This window comes from Balaenoptera ricei, chromosome 2 (genome assembly GCF_028023285.1).
Source record: "Balaenoptera ricei isolate mBalRic1 chromosome 2, mBalRic1.hap2, whole genome shotgun sequence".
NCBI lineage: Eukaryota > Metazoa > Chordata > Mammalia > Artiodactyla > Balaenopteridae > Balaenoptera > Balaenoptera ricei.
Window position 1 is genome coordinate 75,843,400 of NC_082640.1, and position 20,055 is coordinate 75,863,454.

Sequence of the window (20,055 nt, forward strand, 5' to 3'; positions counted from 1 at the left end):
ACTTTTCTAATGCCCAGGCCCCTGGGATCATGTGAGGAAGTACATATTTAACCTGAATAGTAGTGAAAATGTACACAGATACCAGAGCATACAGGTGAGTGCAGAGTCAGGATATGTGCCTGGCAAGAGAAGGCAGCAGAAGGCAGTTCCAGAATCTGGACCCTATCCCCAAAGGATTAACAGTCCCCTAGTGAGCTTTGATCCTTTTTTCCGAAATGAATTTAGCTCACACTTGTAAGACTGCTTTGTTTTTGGTTTGAAGGAATCTCAGTGTTCCCTGAGCATGTCACCTAAACCAAATGCATGATTGCTTCGTGTATGCTCTGGCTTGAGGTAGACTCTGCAATTACTTACCTTAATTAATGTCTACTTAGAAACTGAATAAAGCCATGCAAAAGTAGTAATATTGCTTAATTAACAAGAGGTTTCTGAGACTTAAATCTGTAGGAGTCTCTTGGTCTAGATTGGCCTTGGGTTAAATATATACTGCAGAGTGTACAACACAGCTGTGAATGGTTTACCATATGGGTCCAAATAACTAGAAAGGAAAGTCAGCTAAATTAGAAAAGGATGAATCTAGACTACATAAAATAGATTGTAATTAGAAGCAGCACAACCCCAGAGTTAGTGTAAGTGCCAATAAACTGGTACAGCTTCGGTCTCTCTCTGGAAGGGGAGGGTAATGAATTGCCCTATTATTATTGCCAGTTTTGATTTTAGCAGTATTTGTGTTCTCCGGAAGGGTTGCAGAAGTGGGTGATTTTCCGCCCCCCCCCTTATAAGCACAAGTATAGAAGCATAACGGCAGCAAGTTGCCGCGCTTATTTTTTTCTTATACTTTTGAAATGGAGCCGCTTAAGATTTCCAGCATGGCCAAAAGACTGACATCCCATGGCAGTGGGAAGGAAGCCAGGATGTGTATTTTTGCTTTCACCTGCACACCTGGAGGTATATTCATTTAGCTGAGACAGCGATTAGGAATGTATTCTCTTGAAGATACCAGGAGGCAGGTTGGCTCTGGAAAGTAGCTTCTCTCCCGCAGGAGCGGCGTCGGAGGTGTGGGCCCAAACTAAGAACCCCCAAGCCTGAGTGTGAGCGTGCTTGTGGGAAAGGCCCTTGTGCCCCCACGTAGCCCAGGGCCTTCTCACTCTAACCATCCCGGAAGTGAACCAGAGGGAACAAAACCTTCCCGTTGATGAGGACTTTCCTTTTGTGTTCAAGTTGACTTTAGACTGAATTCTCATCTTACAGCACTGCTGGGAACAAAGAGGGACCAGTGCTGAGTCACAGTCACCTTTACTCTGGGCACAGATTTTCTGATTTCTTTCAAGATGATCATTGTCTACTCGGGTATGTAGATGCCAGACTCAAGCCAAGGAGCCTATGAAACATGGGTGAAGGAGTCCCTGGTGCCTTTCTCATTGTAGGCATCGGCTGTGTTGCCTGCCTGTCAGCTTTTTCTTTTTTTGTAAAAAATGGTTACCTCTTTTCCATGAGGAAATCCAAATACCGGTGACACCCAGGGACGATGGAAGTCACCGATGGAAGTCACCGTTCGTTCTTATCTGGTGTCGGCAGTGCTGAGACAATAAATGGTAACTTCTCTGTCAGCTGAGTTCAGGGCGGGTATCAGTTTCTTTTACATCTGTTCAGATTTTTTACTTTCTGACTCAGGAAGCTGGTAGAGCAACAAAGGCACAAATTGGTGCTTGCATTTTATGCATAATCCTTCATTTGCAATTTTATTTGATTTGGATCTTGAGTAGTGGCCTTTGCGTTTTCCTGCTGGTCCTGTAGAGTATCTCAGAAATGTAATTATGCACGGAAGGCAGACAGGGTTCCAGATTATTAAAATACCCGGTGGGATTACCAAGGAGACTGTACTTAAATCCTTTCTAAGGGACTCAGCTGAGGTGAGACCAGAGCAGAATGGAAATAGAAGAAATTTGATTTCTGGGCCCGATCCTCTTCTTAGGCACTTAGCTAAACCACGCTTTCCCTGAGTCGGGCCAGGCAGCACTGTGGCAGATGGTGGGAAGGGTACTTTGGGCAACAGTGTGTGTGTGAGTGTGTGTCTGTGTGCATGCATGTGCTTCTCTGTCTCTAAAGTCACTCTTACTGGCATTTTAGGGTCCCATTGAGTTATGAATGGCTATTTCCGGAACAGAGTCTTCTAGCTCTTTCTCTTGAAAAAAACCTCAGTTGGGTTAACTCAGTGGCCATGCATTGTTACTGGGTGGCAAATCATTATCTACAGATTAGTCAATGGGTGTACATTTGTATGTTCTAAATAGTTAAGTCCAGTTCTGTAGACAAATAGACACGTTACTGTCTCCAGTCCTTTTTAGCAACAAGATGGAGGAGTGTGGTATAAAGAAGTACCAAATTATAATTCAAAAAGGTACAGACATGACTCATAGAGATATAGGATAAACACGTGGCAAACATTTATTTAATTCATTGAGATAGGGCTGGTTCAAAGGGAAATTTGAGAAACTAGGTGTTTATAGGCACTGAGGAAAGAATGTTGGAAGAAGATTGCTAGGCTGGATACAAGACCGTTAATGTCCTTCAGGGCACTGAAGCCATAATCTTGGGGGCTATCCTTTCTACTGGACCAAAATCTACAAGTTAACACGTAACCCCATAGAGCCTATGCCATAATCAGTAGTGAGTAGCAAGTCGAGTGAGAGCGTGCCCTGGAGAAACAGTCTTGGATGGGCCTTTTAGCCACACTGGGAAGACATGTTCCCTTCCTTTTGCCTTATTTTCAAGTTTTGGATTATCTTCCGTAACAGGAGGCAGAATAGCCCAACGTAGATATTTAACCCTGGTTTGAATCCCAGCTCTGCAAGTGACTTGCTTGTGTGACCTTGGGTGAGTCCTCGTCTTTTCCTCATTGGTACAATGGGGATGACAATAACACCCATCGCACACGGACACGATGACAATTGCAAGAGAGCTTTGTACAAAGCACCTTGTAAAATGCCTGGCATGTAGGTACTCAGTGAACGGTCGATACTATTAATATTATAATAAAATAAAACCCATGGGTCTGTGCCTTCTCCTCTCTCTGTGGCCTGCCTATGACCTTGTTGTAAAGATGATTTCTGAGGTTTGATACTGATATGCCCAGTAACCTAAGCCAAGTCCTGGTTTTACCTATGATCTAGATAAGGAGCGGATCTGGGCAGTTTTCCTTTGTTCTCTAACTAGTCAGTCAGCCCTGCCTGGAGGGCCTCCTGAGTCCTTTATCGAACAAAATGAAATCTGTTTTCTCTGTGCAGTCAGTGTGCCTTGGCAGATGTGAGTCAGCATCCTGTGCAGAATGGCCTCTTGGTTCCTTGCCATGAACAGTAAAGATGCACATTTTCCATGCATTGCCAGATGTGGAGCTGACTTGGGGTTTCCACCCGCAGAGAGGAGGAGGAGACTCCAGGAGGCCCATTTTGTGGGTTTGGATTCAGCCATTATTTTAGACTGCAAGTGTTCTTTGTTTTAAAAATATGGCTGATGTTTTAAGGAACCCACGACCCCAGAGTTTTCTGTGTGAGCCCTGCTGTCAGCGGTGCCTTCCCATGGCATCACTTGCCAGAGCTGTGTCTTCAGGTGACTAGCACTTAGAACAGGGACTGATTTTTTTCAGATGCCCCGGAGTGTGGGAAGCATTTTTGTAGTTAGCTGATAAGATTAGTTGGCCATTTTCATTCAAGGAATAAATGCTTAAAAACTTTCGTGCTGCTTTCCATCAGGAGCCAAATAAATTTGTGTCTTAGTTCCTCACCAATCTTGAAAATCTTAACTTCTGTTAGTGTTGAAAAGACATTTAATATTTAATGTCCATCGACAGAGGGTTGGATAAAGAAGATGTGGTACATACATACAATGGAATATTACTCAGCCATAAAAAAGAATGAAATAATGCCATTTGCAGCAACATGGATGGACCTAGAGATTACCATACTAAGTGAAGTAAGTCAGACAGAGAAAGACAACTATCATATGATATCACTTATATGTAGAATCTAAAAAGATGATACAAGTGAACTTATTTACAAAACAGAAACAGACTCACAAGCCTTTGAAAATAAACTCACGGTTACCAAAGGGGAAAGGTTGGGGGGAGGGATAAATTAGGAGGTTGGGATTAACATATACACATAAAATAGATAATCAGCAAGGACCTACTGTATGGCACAGGGAACTCTATTCAGTATTCTGTAATAACCTACATGGGAAAAGAATCTGAAAAAGAATGGATATATGTATATAAATATGTATAACTGAATCACTTTGCTGTACACCTGAAACACAACATTGTAAATTAACTATACTCCAATATAAAATAAAAATTAAATTTAAAAAAAGGCATTAAAAAAAAATCTGCCTGAATCACAGAATTTACTGTGTTCTCACCCACATTCTGTGGGATCCTGCACCCATGTCATTGTTTCCCAATGTGAGGCTTTGCTTGGATTACTTTGTGACCTTCCGTATCAAACGCAAGAGGAATGGGATGGGAAAACAGGCATTTTTCACATTTATTGTTTTCTTTATGCGATCGCTTCATCCACGTGGTTTCTTTTCGACCCTGGGCTCCTTCCCTCAGCAGACACTTCCCTTCGCACTGGCACAGGAGAGATCGGAAAGTGCAAATCCAGAGAGGCAGAGCCTCATCTGCCGTCGTCTGCGCCTACGTTAACCTTGTTAAATGTAAAGCTTTCCTGGTGTACTGGCACTTGCTGTGCATTTGTTGACGGTGATTGTGCTGACAGGTAGCTGAATGTTCAGCCCTCATCCTTCAGCTGCATCCTGGGCAGGAGTGGTGAGTCACCGGATGACCCTTGCAGCTTCAACCTGGACTGAACTATTTTCCACAGGAATAAACCATCTCACCAGTTATGATGCCAGGTCGAGAGGAAGCAGCACTGTTATGAAGATAAGATGGTTAAATCCCACTGGCAGATGTGTGCATTCTGGTGTTCCAACACAGGACATGCCTTACGTGGCTTTGAGTAGGCCATTGATCCCGGGCTCTATGATTTTTTTTCCTCTTTCTAGTTAAATTTGAAACTTGCGAACAGTGGTATGGGAGGAACAGCTGATGCAGGTGAGGCCCTCGGAAGGAGGAGGGGGCTTCCTCTGGTAGAAATAGCCTCCATTTACTTTCTTTGTAGTTGCTGGCATTAGCATTTGTGTAATGTATCACATCTTTCATTGGTAAGGGGTCCCAGCTTGCTGGATGCTGCATCACGGGCAGGCTGTTTGCTTGGTGAATAATTTAGGTAAAATACACTTCGATGCCTTCAGGCTCTAGTTGTTGCTGAGTCCTAGGTGAGATTCAGGTTAACCACCCAGGCTCTTTATGGGGATTTCCAGTAACTGGATTGTATTCTGACTCTGTTGGCTGAATGCTAAGCTGCTATGAACACAAAGGTTCATTGTTTGATTGCTAAAGGTTCATTGTTTGATTGCTAAGAGAGGTTTGTTTCTTTGACTATAAGAGCATGGGACTGCACTGAAGTTTGTGGAGTGAGCTCTTTTCAGGTGTTAGTTCTTACCTGGGTTGTGTGAACAAAGGTAAGCATTTCTTTCCCTAAAATTGTAGTTGACCCTGCACCTCAGAGAAGCAGTTGGTAGAAGCAATTTAATAGTCTTATACACAGGCAGATTTCCAACGACCTTTCCAATTCCCACCCATGCTTTTCCATCTCTGTTGGTGATTCTCAAATAAAGAATCACCAGGGAGCTGGTTGAAATGCCCCTTGCCAGGTCCAAAGTCCGCAAGAGTCTTTAATCAGATCTCGGGGGCAGGGAGGCCCAGGGAGCTGTGGTTTTATTTTTGTTGTTGTTTTGTTTTTCTTTAATTTTTTTTTATTCAAGTACTGTTGATGTACAATATTATATTAGTTTCAGGTATACAGCATTTGGTATTTGGTATTTTTGCAAATTATACTCCATTATAGGTTATTACAAGATAATGGCTATAATCCACTGTGCTGTACAGTATATCCTTGTTGCTTATCTATTTTATACATAGGAGCTGTGTTTTTGTTTTTTTTGTTTTTTTTTAAAGTTATGCAATTTTTATTTATTTATTTATTTATTTATGGCTGTGTTGGGTCTTCGCTTCTGTGTGAGGGCTTTCTCTAGTTGCGGCAAGTGGGGGCCACTCTTCATTGCGGTGCGCGGGCCTCTCACTATCACGGCCTCTCTTGTTGCGGAGCACAGGCTCCAGACGCGCAGGCTCAGTAGTTGTGGCTCACGGGCTTAGTGGCTCCGCGGCATGTGGGATTTTCCCAGACCAGGGCTCGAACCCGTGTCCCCTGCATTGGCAGGCAGATTCTCAACCGCTGCGCCACCAGGGAAGCCCAGGAGCTGTGTTTTTAATAAGTGCTTCATGTGATTCTCATTCAGGTGAGCTCAGGACCACGTTCTGACACAAACACAACTTTGCATTTGTTTCCAGGGGGGAATGATTTTTTATGGGTCAGTGTTCTTGGCATGCGTTTAGGTCAGCAGCCCAAAGATTGGTTTTAGGAAATATTAGAGTTGAGATTAGAGGGTATAATTGTATTTTGTTATTCTCCAGCATTTTCAGATTTGGGTAAGAAAGTTAAGTGTAAAGGAAAAAGACGTTTATAAACAAGTGGTTTTCCTAATATAAAGTTAAAGCTATAGAATATTGAGAGAGAGAGAGAGAACATATGTAAACACATGTGTGTGGGCAGGCATGCATGCCCACGTGACCAGATACATCCACGAAAGTAGCCTGGTAAGCCTTAATGAGTCTGTGAAGAAATCTATCCAGCCTGTACCTAAGCTCAATTTTTGGGACTTCCCTGGTGGTCCAGTGGGTAGGACTCCACGCTCCCAACGCAGGGGGCCCCGGGTCGGGGAACTAGATCCCGCATGCATGCTGCAACTAACAGTCCGCATGCTGCAACTAAAAAGATCCACATGCCACAACTAAGAAGTCCGCATGCCACAACTAAGACCTGATGCAGCCTAAATAAATAAATAAATAAATAAATAAATAAATAATAAAAGAGTTGCAGTACATTCTGTAGAATAGATTTTTTTTTAAAAAAGCTCGATTTTCTGTGTTAGTCTTTTGTGGAAGCAGAACTGGAGGTCATTGTTCAAGCCCCTTCCTCATGCAAGTGTAGATGCTAAGACCCCAGGAGGGCAGATGCTTCCACGGTAACAGTGGCAGAGCTGGACCTCCGTCTCTCTAAGCTTCAAGCTTCCCCATCTGTAAACGAGGAAGAGAAATAGCCATTCCCACATGGTTGTTGTGAGGGTTACATAAGATGGTTTGCATTAGGATGTTTTGGAAACCAAAGAGAATGATATAGATACAGTTCCTGAATATCATGCATATCGTGTTCTATTCTAACTAAAGTACTTAGAACCACACCGGGAATCTCGTGAGGTGAAGTCACTAGTTGATTCTAGATCAATGATTATATGTCATTCATGGTGTATATATTTTAAAAATACCCTTCTTGTGCTCATCATAGTAAATTGGAAACTATAGGTAATCAAAAGGAAGAAAACTTGAAATTATCTATAATCCTACCACTCAGATGATCCCTATTAAAATTTTGGTATAAACTAACACAGTATTGTGAACTAACTATACTCCAATAAAAATAAAAAAATTTGGTTTTGGTATGAAGGGTTCAACATATTTTTTCCTTCACATGAGCATGCCTTTTACAAAAATCAGGTTAGATTGGGTGTACTGTTTTGCAACCTGTTTTTTTTTACTTAACAGTATATTGTGAACGTTTTTTCATGTCATTTAATACTTTATACCGTCATTTTAAATGTCTGTATATTATCCCATTATATGGACAAAAACATTTATTTAATCAATCTATTATTAGACATTTTCCCCCTTTATTTTTTGCCAAAATAAGCATCTTTGAAACAATCTCATATTCAGTAGTTGGGTTTCTACGTTGACACTGGCTTCTCTGAAAATCAGAGCTAAAGGTATAAATGCTGCAGTTAAGGTAACTAACGTATTGGTATGAATTCACTTAAAAATGAGTATGTAAATACAAAAATGTTACTTATTTTTATACCCAGAAATTCTAACTTTCTGCTTTTTGATTTTTCTAACACACTTGAGAGTTTAGAATACCTTCTTTGTAAGTCTGCTCATTGCCTCTGTCTCAGAGCATTATCGTTCTGACCTTTCTGTTGCTTTGGAACTCCTGATTTCCTATAGGCTGGGCTGTTTGCAGGTCACGTGTGACCTTGGAGGCTTAACCACTCTGCTGTTTTCTCACTCAGGAATTACCTATCCAGTTATGGCAAAGACTTCCTTTTATTAAACTAAGTTCATAATCAGTCAGGAGAGAGACCTTTCACTTTCTGAATTCTTAAAATAGTGCTTCCTTAAGTTAAATGGCATGTTAAGAGTATTTCTGATACAAAATTGGAAACTTTCACATACCAGAAGGCATTGCTTATCTTTGTAAATACACATGTTCCAATTAAAATAGGTACTAAAATATTTTGGTGGCACTTCAAAACTCCCAGTTTAGATTTAATTTACATTAAAACATTATTCTTTTTAATAAAGTTATAAAATTGATTATTAAAATTGCCTATTGAATATTAAAAGCAGTGGAACATTTATTTTCCTTACAAAACAACTTAGTCTTCAGTAAGTAGGATTGTATTAATCAATTATGCTATTAAAATACAACTGCCATATTAAATCTGACTCATTTGTCATGACAGTTTATATAATTATAGAAATTGTACCTAGCTGCTTATATAGCCATAATCCTGCAATAAATATAAATAATTGTCTCTATTAATTCAGGTCGCAGTTACTGTCTATTAAGATCTCAGTTAAATGGTAATTCGGAGACCTTCATTTAAAATCTTTCTAAATCTTTGTTGTTCCATCTGACTGCCAAAGCCCCACAAATGCACCTCCTACTGTTGAGTCCAGAAACCCAATTTATGAATGAAAAATTTTTTTTTTTTTTAAATACAGATACTTAAAAAGGTCCATTTAGACTTGAGGTTTGAGGCTGTCAGGAAAAACAGAAAAGAGGGTATACATGTTGGGTGGAGGGTGCTGACAGAAAGAAAACATCTTAATGTCTTGGTATTTCACTTTAGGGACTAATATATACATTTCAGGTTGAAAAAATGCTTAAAACCTTCTATGTAAGCCCAAAGAACTAGAGCATATGGTTGAGTAACTGGTCACTACTTGTGTCTTCATAGGTGTGGATGAGGTCACCATTGTCAACATTTTGACCAACCGCAGCAATGAACAGAGACAGGATATTGCCTTCGCCTACCAGAGAAGGACCAAAAAGGTACAACAGGTTCAGGGATGGAGGGTATTCCATGTTGAATTTCAGTTCCTCAGCCATTGCTTTTTCTTTTTATGAATTCTGGCTCTTCCCAGCAAGCGCCTTCTGGAACCCTAGGAGATCCAAGGTTTTCCCCTTACATCCTGTAAGAGTCACAACTCACACATACGTGGCCCCTGGGGTGCTTGGAGCTTATCCATAAAGACCACACCCTCTTCCAACCCAGAGGGTGTAAAGGGAGCAGTTCTGGAAATAGAAAGGATAGGGGAAAACAACAACAGGTATCATTTATTGAATGCTAACTTTGTGCCAGGTATGCCATTCTCTACATGTGGCCACTCATTTCATCTTTATGACTTCTGCTGGTTCTTGATAAAATGTTTTAAATTTAATCTTGGGACACTAGCCTCCATTTGAGTATTGATCCTGACACACTCCTCTCATTCTTAAAAAAATACACTTGAGTTCCTAAGAGCTTTGCAACCACCAGGTTTAGTTTAGTAGTTCATTTGGTCTCCAGGCTATCTTCACCTTGCCATGCTCTCACTATTTAAAGGGTCTTGTGTGCTTTTTTTCCCATGCTTGTCCACGAGTGGTTGGTTAAGGAACAGCCCAGCACTTGTTCATCCTTTATTTTGTCGCAGTGTTAGGAAATTTATTTTTACAGACAGGCTGCTTTATTTTTAACTTCTTGCTATTAAAAGCTTTTGATTTATTCTTGGACGGTGCAGTAGGCATGGCTTCCTGCAGCTCCCGTTTGACTTATGGCTTTCACTCGTAGTCACAGTGGAGGTGAGCTGGAAGGATTCTAGAAAAGACATTTCTGCACTTGGAGTTGACATGACCACCAGGGTCCAGGAAGTTGCAGGTCACACCCTGCTATATCTCCCTCTCCCACCTCTCAAAACAGTTGGAAAGGACATACATAGGAAAGCATGCAGCTTGTTTCCTCTCATATGCATTAAAATTTTTCTTCCAGCTAGACTGACAATCTACTATAGTGAGACATGGAAGGGAGTGTTTATTTCTCCACTTTCCCTAAAGGATCTGTGAGCTGGTAGAGCTGAGTTCCAGTTGGAGCTGAAGGCCCACCTCTTTGGACAATATGCCTGTAATTGCTCCTTCAGCTGTCACTTACAGAGTGTGGTCTTGGAACACACTTGGGTGTGGACACATAAGTGTACATAGAAATATAGAAGCCCGGATTTCGATTTCAGATGAGATACATGGAGAACAAAGCTCTCACATACCCTGTTGGAGGGATGATGTTACAGAATCATGATGGGTTTGGTGACCTCACAGGCTTCATGGTCGGCTGGGGACAACTCACTCTCCTACTGATTCTTGATACCTCTCAGCCCTGGGCTAAGGAGAATTAATCACATTTTAAAGAAAGATACATAAAATACTGGAGATACTTTCTGAAGGAAATCCTGAAAGCAGAACCTTATTGTTTGCATAATAAAGGAGAAGGCCCTGTACTGTAGAGTACTTTAACAATAGGGACCCAGGCTGCCTAGGTGAGGGCGTGAACAGCATGGGTACAGCTAGTAGCACTGGACAGGAACTGGGACAGAGGATCGATGTTCTGTTTCTTTCATGTTCGAGCAGATGCCAGGTTTCTCCAGATAAGGAATGGTCATATTTTATTTGTCAAACATACCTGGACAAATATTCTTTGCTAAGTGCAAAGAAAGCCCTGTGCTTGACATTATGAGAAGCAGGAAGTTGGCTGCCCATAAGGAGTTTATTATAGAAGTGGAAGCAGTCAGTAGGTGCCCAAATGCTATTTGAAGTCTGAACAGAGAATGGGTAGAGGGGAGTGTCAGGGTAGGCTAAGTTTGGAATTACCTAACCTCAGAGTTCCACGCTGGAAAATTGGTGCTATAATTGGAAGGTGTAGCTTCTAAAGTTCTCTCCTAAGTGCTATGTGTTACTAGGACTTCAGGAAGCAGGAGAAAGTAGGTGATGAAAGGGTTGGGCCAGATGATTTCTAAGACCCATCTCAGTCCTCGACATCTGTGAATGATTTGAGAAGATTCTCTCTGAAGCAGGCTGCACATCACCTCTTAGAGCCTGCACATACCTCTAGGGGCTAAACGTCGTAGATGCCATGGGTGCTGCTGCAAAGCAGGAGAGGAAGAGAGAAGAGGGGGGAAAAAGTGAAAAGAAAGAAAAAAAAAATTATAACAAGAGAGTTCAGCCATCACTCAATGCCCATGATTTGTAGGAAATCTAATCCCCGGGGAAGCATCTGTCAAAGCCACATCGAATTGGGATATCTGTCTGCCTGTGTGGGTGCTGACTCAGGCCTCTGACTTGAAATCTGTCAGTGGATTTTAATGGTAACAGTGGGAACCTTTAAGAAACAATATACAGCAGGGAAGCCCAGGGGTGAATGGGGAGGGCTTTAGTCCCCACCATCTTGATAATACCATTCCAGTTTGGTATGGAAAATAGAGGTTCTCTCAGTCTTAGGTGAAGTGTTTTGCATAGGAAAGCTTCATGAGATCACTTCTAGCCAAGTGGGGGCCTCTGGTTCCACCTGGAGACTTTCTGGAGCCACCTCTGGCACAGCTGCACAAAACCTTTCACAGGAGGATACCAGCAGGCCACGAGGGTTCTGTTTCCTTGGAGGCTCCCCACTTTGATCACCTCCTTCTTAGCAGGGGCCTTGACCCTAGAAAGTGCCCTGTCTTCCATAGGCTGTTACCACGTGCGAGTGTAAGCGTATTGTAAACTGCATTCACTCATAGCTTTCTGAGGCATTGCATGCTGCTCTGGTTTCCTTTTACTGACTGGACAAGAGGGCAAAATCAGCTTGGATTTTAGGGGATTTTACCGGAGGAAAGTCTGATCTTTCCATTTCTGACCTTTAGGTCTGCCAAAGGGAATGCGGTTGAAGGATACTTTGACCGAACACCCCAGAGTTGTCAAAGAATCACAACCTGCTTTACAAACACATGCCTCTATTTTTGTCTTACTAGTTTTAAAGGGAATACTGGTTACCAACCAAGTTTTCCATGTTGTTGCCTGTTTTTCTGAAGGAACTTGCATCAGCACTGAAGTCAGCCTTGTCCGGCCACCTGGAGACAGTGATTTTGGGCCTATTGAAAACACCTGCTCAGTATGACGCTTCTGAGCTGAAAGCCTCCATGAAGGTAAACACGTGTGAGATGCAATCTCTGTCAAATCTGCCATTAATATTTGTGAATTACAGCTTCCTGAGTGTAATTAGGTGATTTTCAGTTATGTTGAATTCTCATTTGGAATCATTTTTTGGGAATGAACTGAAGCTATAAGGCTCAGGATTTGTACCAAAAATATTTCCACTACTTTTTTTTAAGACTGTAAAGAAATTTCATGATGCAGAGAAGTCAGTTACCAGCTGCTACTGCTTGGCACCTGGGCAATTGGAATACCATTTGGAAAAACTACTTCCTTGATTACACTTCCTCTTTAAAAAAGATTTGTTATGATATTAAGGCAAAAGTAAAACTCATAGCTTTTGTTAAGTGAAGCTTAACAAAAATCTGCATATGCCGTTTTGGTTGTTTCTTCTGACCTTCTCCTTGCTGGTCCCATTGTTTGATTCAAATTTTGGGCAAAATCAGAACATCACAGTGCACATAAAGGGTGATTTCAGATCGTGAATGGTTCCTGTGTTTTGTTCAAAGTATCAAGGCACATGCTACTGTCTTTTGTTTGTATTTTGCAAAGTTATTTTGAACATGGATTTTTTAGATTAAATTAGATAGTAAAAATTCCAGGTTGTAAGTTCCCCTGAATTTTGTGTGTACCTAAAACATCAAGTATTATATAAATGTAATAGATATATAAACATAAATGCATGTTTAATGGCAAAGCATAGAACCCTTTTCAGAAGTGTGCCTGCAACACTTTGAATAATCTGACACTGCCCTCTGCTGGTAAAACTGGGTAAAGCCTCAGAGTGGAGGGAAAGCTGTAGTTCTGATTTTTTTTTCTAAGTCCGAGTGCATTTTCTGTGATGCCACCATTTCTGAATTATGGAGAGATGGAGCTGTAAGTCTGTCACCAGCTAATGTCACAGTTCAGTTGTCATCCCTTCCCCCACGGAGCACCTCGAGAGAGAGGTAGCTTCCCACCGGGTATTTCCAGGGCCCAGAAGTTGATAGCTCAGGGCTGCTGAAAGATTTGCTCTGAAATCAGTTTTCCAGCTTGGCCCAAGCTGTGCTCAGTTTATTTGAGCAGACTTGCTCTGAGTTTTCTAAGTAGGCTATATTGGACAGAATGATAAAATGTCAACAACACTTAATGATCCTGTTTAATAAAAAGAACACTGAAAACACTCAGTCTTGGGACCTTTGGAGCCATGGATGAGTTGGACTCTCCTAGGTTTCTTCTGACCATCATCACTTCAGATCAGTTTATCTTATTTTTGCCAAGAATTCATTGAGTTGTAATTTGTGCAATTGTATAAGTATCTATTACTAGGTATTAGTGACTTGAAACAGACCTGTTTGAGCTGTCAGTCACCATTGTAATCTATGTAATTGGGCCCAATGAAAGGTGCTTTGACTGCTAGATCTTTGACCTTGTGCCAGCTCTTCCATTAGCTATCACAGCTGAGTACCCTTCTGAAATCCATAAAGCTTGGAGTGACATTAACTGAACTATGCTTTAAAAAAAATCTGTTTTGACTTCTGGCAATACCAGTGGCAATATCTGCCATATGTTACAGTAGACGTTGCCCTTGTGATGGGAACTGTGGACAGTCTGTGGAGAGCTTGGGCCAAGTTTGAAATTGCCAAGGTCACCTTTAAATATAGAGAAAAAGTACTATTAGAATTCTCTGATATTAACATGGGTATATCAGTGATGAAAGAAAACAAATCTATTGCTATACCTGTTTCACGTTTCAACAGTGTCAGGATATAGCATTTCTTCCAATGCATGAGTTATTTTTAGACTATATTTATTATATATCCTTGAGATTGAAAAACTGCCCCCTAAAATATTTGAAGATGCTTGGTAATCTCTTTATAATATCTGTATAGAATATTGTGTAGACCTTTTGCTAAGAAGGTCTAAGAAGGGAAGAAGAAGGGAAGAAATTTTGCTAAGAAGGGAAGAAATTTTGGCTTTGCCAGCACCTCTACAAATCATGATTAAAAACTCTGGGAGAAGAGGCCTTGGCTCAGGTTGGATGAGGAATAAAATTCAAAATTAACTATTAACCTGAGGCTTAGCTTATATAAACCACTTTTTTAGGGACATATAAACTCTAATAAGTTTAATTAATAGCTGACACACTTTTCATGTGGATAAGTAAGTTTCTTATTGTATTAACACCTTATAATTGATTTACATTTTAAACAGTTGTAATTCTACTTAGTTCAAAGTGATATTTCCATACTCGGAAAGACAAGTATTAGAGAATCCTGATTATTAAATCTTGACTTTGATCATGAAGCCAGCTTTGAAATACAAGTTTCATTGGGTCCTTTCAAGCTCTCTGGCATGCCAGCTCAAAAGTGTATATATTAAATTTGAATACATCACCCATCAAATTCTTATTCCTTAATAAAGTGTTGGTGTCTAGGTTTATTTGGCACTTCATTATTTCCTTTTGCTTCTCTAAAATGCCTGAAGAGTGCATCACAATCAAGCAAAAATGGAAGTACAAGAATGAAATTTTTAACATTAACCCAATTTTGCATTTCAAAGAGGTAAAGCTAAAAATTTTATCTCATCTATACCTTTCCCTCGTAAAAGACTTACTCCAATCTAACGATGCTGGCTGCAAATGACAGCATAAAATCTCTACATTCCTTTGTTTTAAATTTCTGAGCAGAATTGTATAATAAAGAAAATTATTTCTCATCTATTAAAGTAATGGCTGATTATTAGAGAAGTTGAAAAATAAAGAAACATAGGGAGACGATAAAGTTATTCATTTTATAAACCCATCGCCAAAAGGCAACCACTTTTAACATTTTGGTGTATTCCATTGCTGTCTCTTCCTATTTCACTATATATTTATATATAGTGGAAAAAAAATTTTTTTAATATAGTTGAGCTAAAAAAACATGTCAGTTAAACCATCTTTTATTTTGATGAAGCATTTTTTTAAAGGAATAGCATATAACTTTACCTTGTGCTGAGGAATGCAGTACAGATCCCTCAGGAGAAATGCAGGAAGGGACGTGCTACACACGCAATCTGTGTGTGTAGTTTACCTGATTGAGATCAGGGAAGTGGGCTAATGGCCTGGAGGGCTTTCCCTGCTGATGGCTGCAATGCCTGGTTCGCAGGGGCTGGGGACCGATGAGGACTCCCTCATTGAGATCATCTGCTCCAGGACCAACCAGGAGCTGCAGGAAATCAACAGAGTCTACAAGGAAAGTGAGTAGCCCTAGTTCTGTGGTGCACCCTCTCAGCCCTGTTTCTGTGACCCCCCATCCTGGCCTGCTGGGCTGGTGTTCAGGATAGGGTGCCTGGATTACTTGTGGAGAAATGCTTGCCATCTGGACCGTCCAGGGGTTTGCTCTGTTCCAGGTCCCTCTCCTCCATCTCCTGATGGCCTGGGTTTTGATGATTATATTCCCCTAGAACTAATACAAAAGGATATACAGGAGCGCAAGCAGAGAAAACAAACAAAAAAGAAAAAAAAGATCTGATGGGGAGAAGTAGGAAGTATTTTACATGGATTTCTTGGAATGGGTGCTGTCCAGTTTCTGCTGAGAAGGTTCCCAGCTCTTGACTGCGGATCACTGTTGCAAGAGGCACATGGACCTCTGTGCACCAAGCAGTGTAGGAGACCCGGGTGGAGTAAATGATGCAGCTTACATGTGTATGTGGTACCACTACGTTTAAACATAGATGCTATTTTGAATAATAAAGTAGAAATTCATTGAAAAGTACTCTTTAATTCTTACTAGTTTTTGCCATTGTGCATTTTCTCGATCAGTAGATAATAAAACCACAGTTGTGTGTGTGTGTGTGTGTGTGTGTGTAGTCCTACAAATTTTTTGATGATCCAAATAAGTATAGTCGAAAAGTTTGGGAACCAGTATTTTAGCTACCCAGGAAGTCACTGATCAAAGGTGAGCTTGAGGATCCCTGGTCTGATCCTGCTCTGTGTGTCCCTTGTCACTGGTTCTGATTTTATGAGGGTAAAAATCATTCTAGAGAATCCACCTCCTTTGGGTGGGTACATCCGTGCTGCCACAGCTGTTTCTGCTTTTTAGAGGCTTAGCGGGCAGGGGATAAGTGGGGCCGGTGGCTGGCTGGCTGCACAGGCAGGAAGCGTCTAACCAGATGTGTTGTTTTGTTTTCCAAGTGTACAAGACTGATCTGGAGAAGGATATCATTTCTGACACATCTGGTGACTTCCGCAAGCTGATGGTCGCCCTATCGAAGGTTGGTTTCCGGTTTATTTCTTTGTCCTTGCTTCCTCCCAAGGCGAGTTGCGCGCCTCATTTTATACTTGGGAACGAATTAACTCAATTCGCTGTGCCTGCATCGGAAATTCCAGCTGCATTTTCGACAGTGGGTTTGCACTGTCACTGCAGAGTTGTCATTTTTGTATAATAGGATTTCTTATCCTGCAAAACCGTATGGTCAGGTGGACTTTGAGGCCAGAGGAGGAAGAAGCGGCTCTCAGCTCCTGGCCTGGATTTATGTGCCAGCCCTCACTGTGACTCGGGGAAGGTCATTTTGCCCCTATCTGTGGTCACATAGGACCCAGTGGGAAGTGACCCTCTTGTTTCTTTCACCTGCTTTCGTTTCTTAACAGACGGTTTGCCCAGGTAGTGGTTTCCCTGGAGAGGTCTTTGCTTGTTTGCTAATGTTAACACATTGATGTGGTAGAAAGGCATTTCCTTCCTGAGTCTGAGTTCTGACCTGAGTGCAGTTTAATGTGTATGAACTGGGCGAGGGAAGAGGAATTTTCCCTGGGAACCCTGATGACAAATGGTCGTTGGGCATGCTGTATCCTGCCCACGCACCTCTCCATCACCATAACAACTCCGTACCGCCCTCCCCAGCTCTCTTCTCTACCACATGCCCTGCATACCGCCACCCACCCATCTTTGAAATCCACTTGCACCAAACTCCTGATCAACAGACATTTCTGCTGCATCAAATCCAAACTCTCAACTGCCTTTAAGCGTCTTCTGTACCCTGGCCCTGCTTAACTTAGTCTTCCTCGCTAGGCTTCCCTCCCGCTCACCTTCTCTTCAGCTGGGCGGCACATCGCTCCCCTGTGCCGTCCCTCCTGTGCGGAATGGCTTCTCCTGCTCCCCAGTACCAGCCTCATCTGACGCATCCTTTGCGGTTTACCTCAGCTGTACCCCATTGTCCACAGACTTTGCTGACGATTCTGCCTGACAGATTTCTGCCTTCTTTTGCATTTCACGTCTACATAGAGCCACAGATACTGTGTTGTTTTACCATTTATTCCATGCGTATTTCTCCATCTGGGCTGTGAGCTCTCTGAAGGAAGGAGCTTAAATATCATTAACTTTTTTAGGGGGAGGAGGGTAGATTCTGTAAGATGCTTAGCCCAGAATTGGGTAAAAAGAGGGTATAGCCCCCACTTCACTGCCTCAATTATTGTAACAATCCTTGGTCTTACCTAGACTTTTTTTTTTTAACCTAGACTTTTAAGTGAAGAAAAATTTCAGGAGGGTGTTTATTCAGTAAATAGTGGCTTACATGAGTTGGGGAGAAAATAACATTTTCAGTTTTAAAATGTACAAAGAAATACATTTGATGTTCTTTATTTATTTTTTTTCCCCGTAGGGTCGAAGAGCAGAGGATGGCTCTGTCATTGATTATGAACTGATTGACCAAGATGCCCGGGTCAGTGCCAAGCTTCTTGGTGTTTGAGCTTTTGTTTCCTAGTCTCTGGATAGTCTGTATAGTTATCCATCCTGCATAACAAATTACCTCCAAACTCAGTGGCTTAGAACAACTAGCACTTACTATCTCTCAGTTTCTGTGGGTCAGGAACTGGGAAGTGGCTCAGGACTTCTCATGAGGTTGGAGACAAAATGTTGACCAGGGCTGCATCATCTGAGGGCCTGACAGCGTCAGGAGGACCCGCTTCCCAGATCACCCACCCATGTAGTCCCCCACCCATGTGACTGGGCAGGAGGAATTACTCCTTCTCCACGCGGGCCTCTCGAAGGGGTTGCTTGAATGTCCTCACAGATGGCAGCCGGCTCTGCCCAGAGTGAGTGATCCAAGAGAGACAGCGAGGAGGAAGCCAGGTGCCTTTTATGGTGTAATCTCAAGAGTCACACACACTGCCACTTCTGTCATAACTCTGTTCATTAGAGACGAGTCACTAGGTCTAGCTTCCAGTCAGTGGGAGGGGAAGTAGGCTCCGCATTTGGAAGGGAGGAATGTCAAAGAATCTGCGGGCTGCATTTCCACTTTCTGGAAGCTGTAGTTACAACAAGATATACCCTTATAATGCTGGTGTTAGTTACAGGATCAGTTTCTGACTCACATTTGCTCATTTAGACTTTGCTTGTTTCTGCAGGGTGTGATGCTGGTGTTCACACTGGTGGGCATTTGCTACAAACACACACTAATAGGATTCACAACACAGAACGGTGGAAGGAGATGGTAGAGGCACAGGCAGGGACGGCAGGGCTTTACTGCCCTTGGTGGTGGGGGAAGAGGTGAGAGGGACAGAGGGCCTTCCTTCTTTTCTGGCTGAATAGAACTTCTGCTGGTTCTCGTTCCGTAATCACCCGGAACTATTTGTGAAGCTGATTCAGATCACTGTGAACTACATGCCTTTCCCAGAGGGTCGACAACTGTCTCGAAGTATTTCGTAAGAGCTGAAGAACAAAATTAATTTTAATCCATTTTAGTTTTAAAATTCAGTATATTTCACATTGCCCACTTAGCAGGAGGTAGAAAAGGATTTTTTATTAAATTTATTTATTTATTTATTTTTGGCTGCTTTGGGTCTTCTTTGCTGCGCGGGCTCTCTCGAGTTGCGGTGAGCGGGGGCTTCTCTTGTTGCGGAGCATGGTCTTTAGGCACATGGGCTTCAGTAGTTGTGGCTCCCGGGCTCTAGAGTGCAGGCTCAGTAGTTGTGGCTCCCAGGCTTAGTTGCTCCGCGGCATGTAGGGATCGTCCCAGACCAGGGCTCGAACCCGTATCCCCTGCATTGGCAGGCGGATTCTTAACCGCTGCGCCACCAGGGAAGTCCCTAGAAAAGGGTTTTGCAACTCCCAGATAGTGGATGGTCACTGAATAAGTATTGGCTCTTGCATAAGCCTTTCTCCCTCCTTCCCTGCCATTCTTAGCATTACTTATAGCCCCTAAATTTTCTAGAAACTGAAAATGTGATTGGACCAGCTTTTTTTTTTTCCAGCTCCATCATTTCTGGAGTCTCTAAGAAGTCTGGGGGTGGGTACATGACTTGTAGCTGTCTTTAGTAGATGACCATTAGTTTATGTGCTATTGACCGTGCCAAATGGAGGAGAGCTGGATGTGCTAATGAGCACTGGCTTGTCCTTCTGTATATGAGTAGAGGTTCTTGGTCATCCCTACGGTGTTCAGGGAAGGAGATTTCTACAGCATCACCCTCACGAACAACCTACTGTCATGCCGTATGTTTGTGCTTCAGGAAGACTGCTCTTAAGACTTTTGACCTAAATAGCACATTTTTCCTGTGTCTGCAGTGCAATCGTCCTTTCTCATT

The 20,055-nt window shown here is 42.1% G+C and overlaps 1 protein-coding gene across 1 annotated transcript in view; it reads left to right on the forward strand.

Moving 5' to 3' along the window:
• ANXA2 (annexin A2) overlaps positions 1-20,055 on the forward strand; it is a 44,027-nt gene that overhangs the window by 19,612 nt on the left and 4,360 nt on the right. The window contains exons 4-8 of the mRNA XM_059913152.1: positions 9,256-9,350; positions 12,395-12,508; positions 15,644-15,734; positions 16,672-16,751; positions 18,135-18,194. Coding sequence (XP_059769135.1) covers positions 9,256-9,350; positions 12,395-12,508; positions 15,644-15,734; positions 16,672-16,751; positions 18,135-18,194 — 440 coding nt within the window. The remainder of the gene's footprint in view (positions 1-9,255; positions 9,351-12,394; positions 12,509-15,643; positions 15,735-16,671; positions 16,752-18,134; positions 18,195-20,055) is intronic.